Here is a 14,336-nt window from a genome sequence, read left to right as displayed (position 1 = left end):
TTTTTTTAACTACGTAGTAGTACTACTACTTGAACACTGTCGGTGGTTGTGCTCCTTGGGTACCGTGTGGGCAGAGGCGACGCCGCACCCGGGATCCGCAACGGCGTCAACTCCGCACCACGCCACCACCGACCTGGCTGGCTAGGATCGATCTGCTACTGCCACTCTCTCGATGCGTCGTACCCTTGCGATTATTGAATGGCTATGCCCTTCTTTTCTGGGGAACCATGGTTCAATGGAATGGAAAAGGCAAGCGCCAACACCTCACCACGATCCGCATTCGGCGCCGTCTCACCGCCTTGTCGCCCGCGGAGCGCCGATGCACCCTCACCACCAACCAAGCACAGAACCACTGATGGACAAACCGATGTTTTCGTATGAATTCCTACAAACATATGCGAAATTTCTCTATCATTCGTTCCAGTTTTTCGAATGTATGAAGAGTAACCACTACTGGCGTGGTGCCAAACTACGGTTGAGTTTCAGTGGCATCATTTGGCCGACGAGGAGGAGGCGTCACTCCATCGCTTGACCATCTGCAGCAGGATCTCGTTCCACGTGTCGATGGGGCCCGGGAGGCACCAGTGCACGCAGTCGTTCGGCACCCGCTCCCTCTTCTTCTCACCGCCGGCGCCGGCCAACAGGGACGCGTTCATGTACGCGCCCGGGTGCCCGTCGGCGCGCATGTCCGCCAGCCTCGTCACCTCGAGCGCCTCCACCGTCACCGCCGACCCGCGCACCGTGGCCTCCGCGGCCGCCGTCGCGGCCTCCTCCGCCTCCGTCCGCCACATCTCTCTGTCCATGTACAGCATCTCCTTCTCCCCCGGCGCGTACGGCTCCGTGCGCGCGCACGCGTCCGGGCTGTCCCACTCCCCGTCGAAGTGCGCCGGCGAGAACGTCGCCACCACCGCCAGCTTCTCCTGCCCGGGGCTGGCCCTGGCCCGGGCGATGACCTCGCGGAGCGCGTTCTTGACGGCGAGGCGGAACACGCCGAAGAAGCCCGTGCCCGTGCGGTTCGGCTCCGGGCAGTGGTGGCACCCGATCACCGCGCCCTGCTCGTAGTACATGGCCGGGTGCATGAACCAGTGCCCGATGGAGAGCACCACCACGTCGATGCCCGGGAGCTCCGCCGCCCACCGCTCGTCCGGCTGGTCGAGGTACAGCTTGTTGTGGTCGGGCCCGCCCGGCCCCGCCGACTTCTCCGTGCCGTTCACCAGGAACGGCGACCAGAACACCGACACCGTCGCGTTGTGGGACCTGAACGCCCACCGCCGGAACTTGCGCTCCTCGCCGCCGTCGAGGACCAGCTCCGCGGGGAACTCCGAGCCGAGGAGGCACACCAGCGACTCGCACTGGTTCCGCGCGAGCGAGTCGCCGACGAACGCGACGTGCCGGCCGCGGACCTGCTCCAGGAAATCCGCGGGCGCGAACGGCGGGAGCGCGCACCCGCGCGGCTGCCACCGCCAGTTCAGGTACCCCGTGTCCGGTCGCCCGTTCGCCATGCAGTTCTGCCCGTCCTTGATCGTCGCGCCGCAGCTCGTCCCGCTGTACCGCGGCCCCGCTGCGTCCCGCACCCATTGCCCCTCCGAGTAGTCACACCGCGGCGCCGGTGCCGTTGACCCCTGCTTTCTTGAGGCCGCCCCTGCAGCCCCCTGCTGCTTATTCCCATCTACAAACCAAGAACAACAACAAAAATAGCGTCATTGTGCCGTCCCGCATCCACAATGGCGACGGGTTCTTGAATCTCTGAGATGGTTACCGTGGGGCGGCGAGGTGGAAGTGGAGGAGGGGACGGCGACGGGAGGAGGGGAGAGGAGGTAGTGGAGGACGGCGAGGGGGACGAGGGCGTAGAGCGACAATGTGAGGATCTTCTTGGTGAGGCGTGGAAGCTTCTGGCGCCAGGAGCTGGAATGGTGACGAGGTGTGGAGGCACCCATGGCAGCCGAGGAAGCTTGGCTATCTTTAGGTAGAAGATCGTTGGTTGATGAGAGGAATGGGGGCTCCAAACTCAAAGGACTTGGATCTGGTGACTAGTTTCCAAATGGAGGAGGGAGTGTGAGAGAGGTTAGTGGAGATGAGATCGGAAGGAGAGGTGTACCAGGAGTATAATGTCTTCATAATTCTTCTCTGCGAGAATCTCGAGCATTAGACTTTTCAACATTAAAATGACTATTATAGTTATCGTAGTTTTGAATTTTTTAGCTCCACTGAATTTAATCAAGATAAAATAGAGACCTTCAGGAGGGTCATGGGTCTGCGCTTACAATCATACAACCACGCAGTGAAGATACGTTGTTTTCTATAAAGTCTAAACGATCTTATATTTCTTTGCAGAGGGAGTACTGAATTAGGCTCTGTTTGATTCGGCTGTGGATTTCTAAAAGTAGCTGTGAAAAATCTGCTGTAAAAAAACAGATGTGCAAAATCTGATATGAAGAAGATGTAGGTCATTTGGCAAAACAACTGATATAACTTTTTTCAGATTTTGACCCACAGCGGAATCAGATTTTGGAAAGCACATCCTGGCCTGCTTCTCCTTTTGGTTCAGATTTTGACAATGGATTTGTGAAATCGGATTCTGCTGGGTTCGCCCTTTGGTTCAAATTCTGCTGCGCGGCAGCGGAATCCGTCGATAAAAACTGAATCAAACAGGGCCTTAAAGTCAGATATGTTGTGCAACTTATTCTATGTAAATCCAGCACGCGTGTCAAGCCATAGATCAGTATATACATGAGCAAAAAGTGTCATGGGTGGCACGTTCTTCCGACATCTGCATTTCAGGCACCGTGCGACCACACATGCTCCCTCTTTTTTCGCTTGGAATTAGTCATTTTCCTTTCCACGACATGATGAGTTTCCACTCTTCCTATCTTTTTTGTAAAAAGATGAGTGACCGTGTAACGGCCCAGGGGTGGCTCGCCACGTCGGTTGCCGGCGGACCGGCCCGAGGAGCCTTAGGTCCGTTTCGCCCTCGACCACGTCGAGCGGCCCATGACGATCTTTGAGAAGACTCTGGAAGCCTTGTCATCCAAGTCGGGGAAGACAGAGCCGTGGAGGAGCCCCCCTCCAGCATGTAGTCGACTAGGACGTGTAACCCTAGGGGACCCGATATTACTATATAAGCTAGGGCCGAGCTAGTCTGACATAACACAACAATACAATCTCTCAGTGCTACAACTGGTACTTTGCACACCCCTGTCACAATAAACATAGAGCAGGAGTAAGGTATTACCTCCATCGAGAGGGTTCGAACCTGGGTAAATCTCGTCTCCTTGTTTTCCTTCAGCCACTCACCTCTCTGAGATACCCTATCGAAGGATCTGCCAGAATCTCCAACAGTGATGGCCCACATAGGTCCCGTGAGGTGAACTTAGAGGTCTGATGAGAGCTCCAATCGAATCCGGCGTGATATACATGTCGGTCCAGATGTCCATCTTCGGTGCCGCCACCTTCTTCACTAATTCGACTAGCCACCTTGGCCAGGCACTTTGCTCCAGATCAAATTGTCAGATTCAGCAACCTGGAGTATGTCGCGGATTCCCCGCGGCGAGCTGATCCTCCAAGACTCGGCGTCCTGCCGAGTAGAGGAGCAACAAGAGTTCGAAAAATTGGACCACCCACCTGTTGGAAATATGCCCTAGAGTCAATAATAAAGTGGTTATTATTATATTTCCTTGTTCAAGATAATCATTTATTATCCATGCTATAATTGTATTGACCGGAAACTCAAATACATGTGTGGATGCATAGACAACAACATGTCCCTAGTAAGCCTCTACCGGACTAGCTGTAGGATCGAGAAGAGGTGTCTAGAGGGGGGGTGATTAGACCATCAACAAAGAAAAGTAGTAGTTATTAATTTCTTCAAGTTAAGGTGGAGTTTTAGCACAAGTTTAAACATTCACAATACATTTCAAGTGAGTATATGAGCAGCGGAAAGTAAAGCATGCAAGTTGCAAGAATGTAAAGGGATGGATTGGAGTGTGCAAACGCAACTGGAGACACGGAGATCTTTGACATGGTTCCAATAGGTGGTGCTATCGTACATCCACGTTGATGGAGACTTCAACCCACGAAGGGTAATGGTTGCGCGAGTCCATGATACGTCTCCGTCGTATCTACTTTTCCAAACACTTTTGCCCTTGTTTTGGACTCTAACTTGCATGATTTGAATGGAACTAACCCGGACTGACGCTGTTTTCAGCAGAATTACCATGGTGTTATTTATGTGCAGAAACAAACGTTCTCGGAATGACCTAAAACTTCACGGAGCAAATTTTCAGAAAATATGAAAAATACCTGCAAAAGATGAAGGCCAGGGGGCCCATCACCTGTCCACGAGGGTGGGGGCGCGCCCCCCTACCTCGTGGGCCCCCTGTTGCCTCTCCGACTCCAACTACAACTCCATATATTGTGTTTCGGGGAGAAAAAAATCAGAGACAAGAAATCATCACGTTTTACGATATGGAGCCGCTGCCAAGCCCTAAAACCTCTCGGGAGGGTTGATCTGGAGTCCGTCCGGGGCTCCGGAGAGGGGAATCCGTCGCCATCGTCATCATCAACCATCCTACATCACCAATTTCATGATGCTCACCGCCGTGCGTGAGTAATTCCATCGTAGGCTTGCTGGACAGTGATGGGTTGGATGAGATCTATCATGTAATCGACTTAGTTTTGTTAGGGTTTGATCCCTAGTGTCCATTATGTTCTGAGATTGATGTTGCTATGACTTTGCTATGCTTAATGCTTGTCACTAGGGCCCGAGTGCCATGATTTCAGATCTGAACCTATTATGTTTTCATCAATATATGAGTGTTCTTGATCCTATCTTGCAAGTCTATAGTCACCTATTATGTGTTATGATCCGTTAACCCCAAAGTGACAATAATCGGGATACTTACCGGTGATGACCGTAGTTTGAGGAGTTCATGTATTCACTATGTGTTAATGCTTTGTTCCGGTTCTCTATTAAAAGAGGCCTTAATATCCCTTAGTTTCCATAAGGACCCCGCTGTCACGGGAGGGTAGGACAAAAGATGTTATGCAAGTTCTTTTCCATAAGCACGTATGACTATATTCGGAATACATGCCTACATTACATTGACGAACTGGAGCTAGTTTTGTGTCACCCTAGGTTATGACTATTACATGATGAACCGCATCTAGCATAATTCTCCATCACCGATCCATTGCCTACGAGCTTTCCATATATTGTTCTCCGCTTATTTACTTTTCCGTTGCTATTGCTATCATCACTACAAAATACCAAAAACATTACTTTTACTACTGTTACCTTTTGTTACCGTTACCACTACTATCATATTACTTTGCTACTAAACACTTTGCTGCAGATATTAAGTTTCCAGGTGTGGTTGAATTGACAACTCAGCTGCTAATACTTGAGAATATTCTTTGGCTCCCCTTGTGTCGAATCACTAAATTTGGGTTGAATACTCTACCCTCAAAAACTGTTGTGATCCCCTATACTTGTGGGTTATCAGTCCACGGAGGGCTCCACCCATGAAGGGTCCACGAAGAAGCAACCTTGTCTATCCCACCATGGCCATCGCCCACGAAGGACTTGCCTCACTTGGGTAGATCTTCACAAAGTACGCGATCTCCTTGCCCTTACAAACTCCTTGGTTCAACTCCACAATCTTGTCGGAGGCTCCCAAGTGACACCTAACCAATCTAGGAGACACCACTCTCCAAAAGGTAATAGATGGTATGTTGATGATGAACTCCTTGCTCTTGTGCTTCAAATGATAGTCTCCCCAACACTTAACTCTCTCTCAAAGATTTGGATTTGGTGGAAAGATGATTTGAGTGGAAAGCAACTTGGGGAAGGCTAGAGATCAAGATTCTTATGGTTGGATTGGAATATCTTGGTCTCAACACATGAGTAGGTGGTTCTCTCTCAGAAAATGAATGGTAGAAGTGTAGGCACATTCTGATGGCTCTCTCCATGAATGGAGGTTGGGTGGAGGGGTATATATATAGCCTCCACACAAAATCTAGTCGTTACACACAATTCACCAAACGCGGTGGGACCGAATAGTTAAACTAGGTCACACCGATTTGGTTCAAAATGTGAACGTTAGGCTTTTCGGTGGGACCCATATGATCAACTCGATGGGACCGATGTGCTAGGGTTAGGGTAAAACCTCAACTCGGTTTGACCGATTACACAAACTCGGTGGGACTGATTTTGGTAATAAGAAAAACAGAGAGTTGGTCGAGCAAACTCGGTGGGACCGATTGCATATCTTGGTGAGACCAAAATTATTGCAACAGGTAAAAGAGAGTTTGCAAGCCCATCTCGGTGAGACCGAGATCCCATCGGTGAGACAGAACTGATTAGGGTTTCTGGCAGTGGCTATGTCAAGTGAACTCGGTGGCGCCAGATAGATCAAATTGGTGGGGCCGAGTTTGACTTTTGGTTTGGGACATATGTGGAAATGAGAAAGTGGTTGAGGGCTTTTGGAGCATATCACTAAGCACTTTGAGCAAGCAAGCCATTAAGCAACACCTCATCCCCTTTTAATAGTATTGGCTTTTCCTTTGGACTCAATGTGATCTTGGATCACTAAAATGAAAACATAGAGTCTTGAGCTTGAGCCAATCTTTGTCCTTAGCATCTTGAAGGAGTTCCACATCCTCTTGTCCAAGCCACTCCACTGTTGAACTCATCTGAAATATACTAGGTGAAAATATCAGTCCAACAAGATATGTTGACATTAATTACCAAAATCACCCAGGGAGCACTTGTGCTTTCAATCTCCCCCTTTTTGGTAATTGATGACAACATACATCAAAGCTTTAGATAAAGATATAAAGAATAGCAAGTAAAGCTTTGGAAGAACATGTAACATGCATAGGCTCCCCCTACATGTATGCATCCATGTAAATGTGGAATATAAGAGCATGTGAATGCATAAGCATGACAGAGCAAGCAATGAGTTACATGTATCTTGGCTATATGCATCAGAGCAAATGGTGTAGATACTGGAAATATACCTTCATGTTCATGAGTCCTTCTTGCAAACAATATGTACATTAGCAAGAGATCATCATGCACATGAGTGTGATGCATATACTTACCTTATGGTCTTGAGCTGGCTTTGGAAGAGATGAACCTGAGTAAATAAGGTTAGATAACACAGAAACATCTACTAAATAGAGCAAGCAATAAACCACAAGCGTACCAAGATTGAGATGACATGTAGAGAGTGAGTACTGGGTACTCTTATTAGATATAGACATGTCCCCAAAGGTAAAGATGTGCAATGAATTTAAAGATTTCCTTCCCTTAGAAGTCTTTCTCCCCCTGAATCTAATGCGAGAATACAGGAAAAAGAAAATCAGAGCAAAAAGAAACATAACACAAACTAACATGTCTTTCCCCTCTTAAAGACATGTGACTTCTCTCCTCTTGAATACCAAGCATCTGCGGCTTTTTGATGTGACGGAGCACTCTCCCCCTTTGAAGTATTCTCTCCCTTTGAAGTGATTAAGCTTTGATGTGATATCTCTCTCCCCCTTTGACATCAATTTCCAAGAAGGGTCTTCTCGAATATGAGTCGAATAGGTTTGGTCCTTGAGTCACATAGCAAAGCAGCTTAGAGAATGTGATGCAGGTAGAGGACAAGAATCATTGAGTGGAGCTGGAACAAATATGCAGGATGCAAATGGCAAAGTTTCTTCTCAGCATTGAGATCGGTAGCACCGAGTTGTTTTCTTCGGTAGCACCGAGATGGTTCGGTTAGACCGAAAGAGGCAAGCTGGTGTGTCCGAGTTTAACACAGAGAGAACACTTATCATCTCAGCTCACTAGGCAAATAAGATCTCACAAAGATTTGCAAGGAATTAACTAAAGGATTTGCAAAGAATTGGATGCAGGGAATGCAGAAACAAACAGAGAAATTAAAGAGGTCTAGGTGAAGTTTTTTTGAAGTTTTTTTTGAATAAAGAAGGGGAACAAATATGCAAGAGACAAATGCAAGAACTCAGAGAAACACTAGATAACTTCATCTAGAATTGGTCGGCGACAAAGTCACCTATGTTAGAGTATATTGACTGAGGAGTCAAGTGAGAACACTTGATCGTAGGTCATCTCATCGTTTAAGCTCAAAATGGGGTTACCATTTTTTGTTTAAGAATTTTGATGTATTCACATCTTGTTGAGCTGCTTTGACCCATGTCTTGGGGTAAAGCTTCTCTAAGATGGAATGGCATACCTTGGGTGGTGGTGTTGACCTTGATCATGTAGTTGAACTTGTGTGGGATGCTCAAGGTTGATGCAGCTCATCAAGGATTGGGAGCACCACTTGTAGTTTGAGTTCATCTACCTAAATGGGTTAGTCTTGCAAGGAAGAGCACTTGTGTATCCAAAATGACAATCATGAATTTGATACCAAATGAAATTTGATATAGAGTAATTGTCAATGGATATGTTGAAAGATTTCATGCTTCCTTGACTTCAACCACCATGTTGTAGAGACTTGGTGATGTAGAGATTTCTCAAGATGTGAGTGATTTGCAATCTCATAGATTTAGATTCATCCAAGTACCTACAAGGGTTAGCTAACATGCAAGGGTGCAAGTATGTATCCAAGACATATGATCATCATCATAAGAGAAAAATCAAGAATTAGTCAAAGGCTCATGCCTTGCATGTATTCAAATGGAGTTTCTACTCCAAGTTTGAAGCACCAATGATGTTCAATTCACCTCTCAAATGGCAAAAGACTTTCTCATCAAGCGATTTGGTGAATATATCCGCCAATTGCTTATCGGTACGAACATGCTTAAGATCAATATCCCCTTTAGCAACATGATCTCGAATGAAATGATGACGAACTTCAATATGCTTAGTTCAAGAATGTTGCACGGGATTGTGAGCAATCTTAATAGCACTTTCATTGTCACAAAGCAATGGAACATGTTTCACATAGATCCCATAATCTTTAAGAGTTTGGGTCATCAAAAGTAATTGAGCACAACATGAACCGGCGGCAATGTATTCCTCTTCGGCGGTGTATAAGGATACCGAGTTTTGTTTCTTGGAGGACCAAGACACAAGTGATCTACCAAGAAATTGACAAGTGCCCGAAGTGGACTTTCTGTCAACCTTGTCACCGGCATAGTCCGAATCGGAGTAGCCAACAAGATCAAAAGAAGACCTCTTAGGATACCAAATGCCAAAATTTGGTGTATGAATTAAGTATCTCACTGTCCTTTTCACAGCCTTATGATGATATTCTTTGGGGGCCGCTTGATATCGTGCACACATGCACACACTTAGCATAATATCAGGACGGGAGGCACATAGATATAACAATGAACCAATCATAGAGAGATAAACCTTTTGGTCAACTGGTTCGCCATCCTTAGTTAAGTCAAGATGTCCACTAGTAGGCATGGGTGTATTCATACCTTTGCATTCTTGCATGTTGAACTTCTTGAATAAGTCCTTGGCATACTTTGTTTGGGAAACAAAGGTACCCTCCTTGGTTTTCTTGATTTGCAACCCAAGAAAGAACTTGAGTTCACTCATCATAGACATCTCAAACTTCTCCGTCACTAGCTTTCCAAACTTTTCACTAAAATGAGGGTTAGTCGAACCAAATATGATATCATCAACATAAATTTGGCACACAAATAATTCATCATTAACCCTTTTAGTAAAAAGAGTAGAATCTATCCTTCCAATTGCTACCTCTTGAGCATGCGTTAGTTTTCCCTTGAAGAGGAAAGGGTGATGCGGCAAAGTAGCGTAAGTATTTCCCTCAGTTTTTGAGAACCAAGGTATCAATCCAGTAGGAGACAACGCATAAGTCACCTAGTACCTGCACAAACAATCAAGAACCTCGCAACCAATGCGATAAAGGGGTTGTCAATCCCTTCACGGTCACTTGCAAAAGTGAGATCTGATAAAGATAGTAAAGTAAATATTTTTGGTATTTTTGTTGTATAGATTGGAAAGTAAAGATTGCAGAATAGTAGACGAGATGCGATGTAAATAAAAGAGATGCAATATAATAAGAAAGAGACCCGGGGGCCATAGGTTTCACTAGTGGCTTCTCTCAAGATAGCATTTATTACGGTGGGTGAAAAAATTACTGCTGAGCAATTGATAGAAAAGTGCATAGTTATGAGAATATCTAGGCAATGATCATGAATATAGGCATCACGTCCGTGTCAAGTAGATCGAAACAATTCTGCATTTACTACTATTACTCCACACATCGACCGCTATCCAACATGCGTCTAGAGTATTAAGTTCGTAAGAACAGAGTAACACTTTAAGCAAGATGACATGATGTAGAGGGATAAACTCAAGCAATATGATATAAACCCCATATTTTTATCCTCGATTGGCAACAATACAATACGTGCCTTGCTGCCCCTACTGTCACTAGGAAATGACACTGCAAGATTGAACCCAAAGCTAAGCACTTCTCCCATTGCAAGAAAGATCAATCTAGTAGGCCAAACTAAACCGATAATTCAAAGAGACTTGCAAAGATATCAAATCATGCATATAAGAATTCAGAGAAGAACCAAATAATATTCATAGATAATCTTGTTCATAAACCCACAATTCATCGGATCTCGACAAACACACCGCAAAAGAGTATTACATCGAATAGATCTCCAAGAACATCAAGGAGAACTTTGTATTGAGAATCAAAGAGAGAGAAGAAGCCATCTAGCTAATAACTATGGACCCGAAGGTCTGTGGTAAACTACTCACGCTTCATCGAAGAGGCTATGGTGTTGATGTAGAAGCCCTCCGTGATCGATTCCCCCTCCGGCAGATCACCGGAAAAGGCCCCAAGATGGGATTTCACGGGTATAGAAGGTTGCGGCGGTGGAAAAGTGGTTCCGTGGCTCTCTACGATCGATCTAGGGCATAAGAGTATATATAGGTGGAAGAAGTACGTCGGTGGAGCTACATGGGGCCTATGAGGGTGGGGGCGTGCCCTCCTGCCTCATGGCCGCCTCACGGAGTTCCATACTTCAGCTCCAAGTCTTCTGGTTTGCTTTCGGTCCAAGAAAGATCATCGGGAAGGTTTCATTCCGTTTGGTATTCCTTTTCTGCGAAACTCTAAAATAGGCAAAAAAAACAGAAACTAGCATTGGGCCTCCGGTTAATAGGTTAGTCCCAAAAATAATATAAAAGAGCATATCAAAGCCTATTAAACATCCAAAACAGATAATATAATAGCATGGAACAATCAAAAATTATAGATACGTTGGAGCCGTATCAAGCATCCCCAAGCTTAATTCCTGCTCGTCCTCGAGTAGGTAAATGATAAAAGCAAATTTTTTGATGTGGAATGCTACCTAACATAATTATCAATGTAATTTTCTTTATTGTGGCATGAATGTTCAGATCCGAAAGATTCAAGACAAAAGTTTAATATTGACATAAAAATAATAATACTTCAAGCATACTAACAAAGTAATCATGTCTTCTCAAAATAACATGGCCAAAGAAAGCTCTCCCTACAAAATCATATAGTCTGGCTATGCTCTATCTTCATCACACAAAATATTTAAACCATGCACAACCCCGATGACAAGCCAAACAATTGTTTCATACTTTTGATGCTCTCAAACTTTTTCAATCTTCACGCAATACATGAGCGTGAGACATGGATATAGCACTATAGGTGGAATAGAATGGTGGTTGTGGAGAAGACAAAATGGAGAAGATAGTCTCACATTAACTAGGTGTATCAACGGGCTATGGAGATGCCCATCAATAGATGTCAATGTGAGTGAGTAGGGATTGCCATGCAATAGATACACTACACCTATAAGTGTATGAAAGCTCAAAAAGAAACTAAGTGGGTGTGCATCCAACTTGCTTGCTCACGAAGACCTAGGGCATTTTGAGGAAGCCCATCATTGGAATATACAAGCCAAGTTCTATAATGAAAAATTCCCACTAGTATATGAAATTGACAACATAGGAGACTCTCTATCATGAAGATCATGGTGCTATTTTTTGAAGCACAAGTGTGGAAAAAGGATAGTAGCATTGCCACTTCTCTCTTTTTCTCTCATATTTTTTATTTGGGCCTTTCTCTTTTTTTATGGCCTCCTTTTTTCATCCAGAGTATCATCCCGACTTGTGGGGGAATCATAGGCTCCATCATCCTTTCCTCACATGGGACAATGCTCTAATAATGATGATCATCACACTTTTATTTACTTACAACTCGATACTTAGAACAAAATATGACTATGTGAATGCCTCCGGCGGTGTGCCGGGATGTGCAATGAATCAAGAGTGACATGTATGAAAAACACAGTGGCTTTGCCACAAATACGATGTCAACTACATGATCATGCAAAGCAATATGACTGTCGGTGTCAAAACCGGTGGATCTCGGGTAGGGGGTCCCGAACTATGCGTCTAGGCCGGATGGTAATAGGAGACAAGGGACACGAAGTTTTACCCAGGTTCGGGCCCTCTCGATGGAGGTAAAACCCTATGTCCTGCTTGATTAATATTGATGATATGGGTAGTACAAGAGTAGATCTACCACGAGATCGGAGAGGCTAAACCCTAGAAGCTAGCCTATGGTATGATTGTTGTTGTCTATGTTGTCCTACGGACTAAAACCCTTCGGTTTATATAGACACCGGAGAGGGTTAGGGTTACACAAAGTCGGTTACAATGGTAGGAGATCTACATATCCGTATCGCCAAGCTTGCCTTCCACGCCAAGGAAAGTCCCTCCCGGACACGGGACAAAGTCTTCAATCTTGTATCTTCATAGTCCAGGAGTCCGGCTGAAGGTATAGTCCGGCTATCCGAACACCCCCTAATCCAAGACTCCCTCAGTAGCCCCTGAACCAGGCTTCAATGATGACGAGTCCGGCGCGCAGATTGTCTTCGGCATTGCAAGGCGGGTTCCTCCTCCAAGTACTTCATAGAAGATTTTGAACACAAAGATAGTGTCCGGCTCTGCAAAATAAGTTTCCACATATTGCCATAGAGAGAATAATATTTGCACAAATCTAATCTGCTGACGTATTCCGTAGCATGACACACCACGGCCAAGCCTCTATCCGAGTCGTTTCATTATCCCACCTCAGCGCGTCATGCAAGGCGGTTTCCTTGGCACGTCTTGTCAAAGCAGAGATCGTGTTCCCTTATTCCGGGATTCTCATCAATACGGGCATGGGTAACCCAACCGCACCATTGATTATGGCGCTTGGAGATAAGCGAGTTTTACCAGGCTGGTGGGGACACGTAGTTGCGTCCACCCATATAAGGGGATAAGGATCCACCTTTTCACCTACGCCTTCTTCCTCCTTTGCCTATCCATTCTCGCGCACTCGAGCTCCAGCGTCCAAGTCCGCACTCCCACCTCAACCTTCTCCAGCCATGTCCGGAGCGGGAGGCAAGTGGATGGTCTCCTCCATCACGGAGGGACACATCAAAAAGCTGAGGAAGGCCGGATACCTGTCTAACGACATCGCGCACCGGCTTCCCGAAAAGGGGCAGCTCATCCCCACCCCTAGGCCCCATGAGAGGGTGGTGTTCCTCCCCCATTTCCTCCGCGGATTGGGCTTCCCTCTCCACCCATTTGTCCGGGGGCTCATGTTCTACTACGGCCTGGATTTCCACGATCTGTCCCCGAACTTCGTCCTCAACATCTCGGCGTTTATCGTCGTGTGCGAGGCTTTCCTCCGCATCCGCCCCCATTTCGGCCTATGGCTCAAGACTTTCAACGTCAAGCCGAAGGTGGTGCGCGGCAACCAGGCGGAGTGCGGAGGCGCCATGGTGGGAAAGATGGCCAACGTCCTATGGCTCGAGGGCTCCTTTGTGGAGACCCTGAAGGGGTGGCAATCTGGGTGGTTTTACATCACCGAGCCGCGCGGCGCCGAATGGGTCGCACCCCCCGAGTTCCGATCCGGACCCCCTACACGGCTCACCTCCTGGAAGGAGATGGGCCTGTCTTGGGGTAAAAAAGGAGAGCTGACCGGACTCCAAACATGCATCCAAACCATGGCGGACAAGAAGCTCAAACTTGTCAACGTAGTCCAGGTTATGCTCATCCGCCTGATCCTCCCGTGTCAACAACGGGCTTTCAACCTGTGGGAGTTCGACCCGGCACGGCACCAAACTCTGAGCAGGCTCTTCGACACGACGTACGAAGATGCCTGGAAGGTGCTTTTCAAAGGCGCCGAGGCTCCCGCATCCGCTACCGAGGATCGCGGATTCAGTGCGCAGCGTCATGCTCTCGCGGTAAGCTATTTTTTTCCTTTTACAGGGTATCAGTTTTTCATAGTTTGACTCCATGCGGGATCTAAGCT

General features: G+C 46.5%; 1 protein-coding gene across 1 annotated transcript; it reads right to left on the bottom strand.

The window, feature by feature from the left end:
* Nucleotides 1-343: 343 nt before the first annotated feature.
* On the bottom strand, nt 344-2,327 carry LOC125556045 (xyloglucan O-acetyltransferase 1-like). Its single transcript, XM_048718845.1, has 2 exons — nt 1,760-2,327; nt 344-1,669 (listed from the first exon to the last, which is right to left on the bottom strand). The coding sequence occupies exons 1-2, from the start codon at nt 1,935-1,937 to the stop codon at nt 492-494; spliced, it is 1,356 nt and encodes a 451-aa protein (XP_048574802.1). The 5' UTR covers nt 1,938-2,327; the 3' UTR covers nt 344-491.
* Nucleotides 2,328-14,336: the final 12,009 nt, after the last annotated feature.

Source organism: Triticum urartu, chromosome 5 (assembly GCF_003073215.2).
Source record: "Triticum urartu cultivar G1812 chromosome 5, Tu2.1, whole genome shotgun sequence".
NCBI classification, from domain to species: Eukaryota; Viridiplantae; Streptophyta; class Magnoliopsida; order Poales; family Poaceae; genus Triticum; species Triticum urartu.
This window is presented reverse-complemented; position numbering and strand designations above follow the sequence as displayed.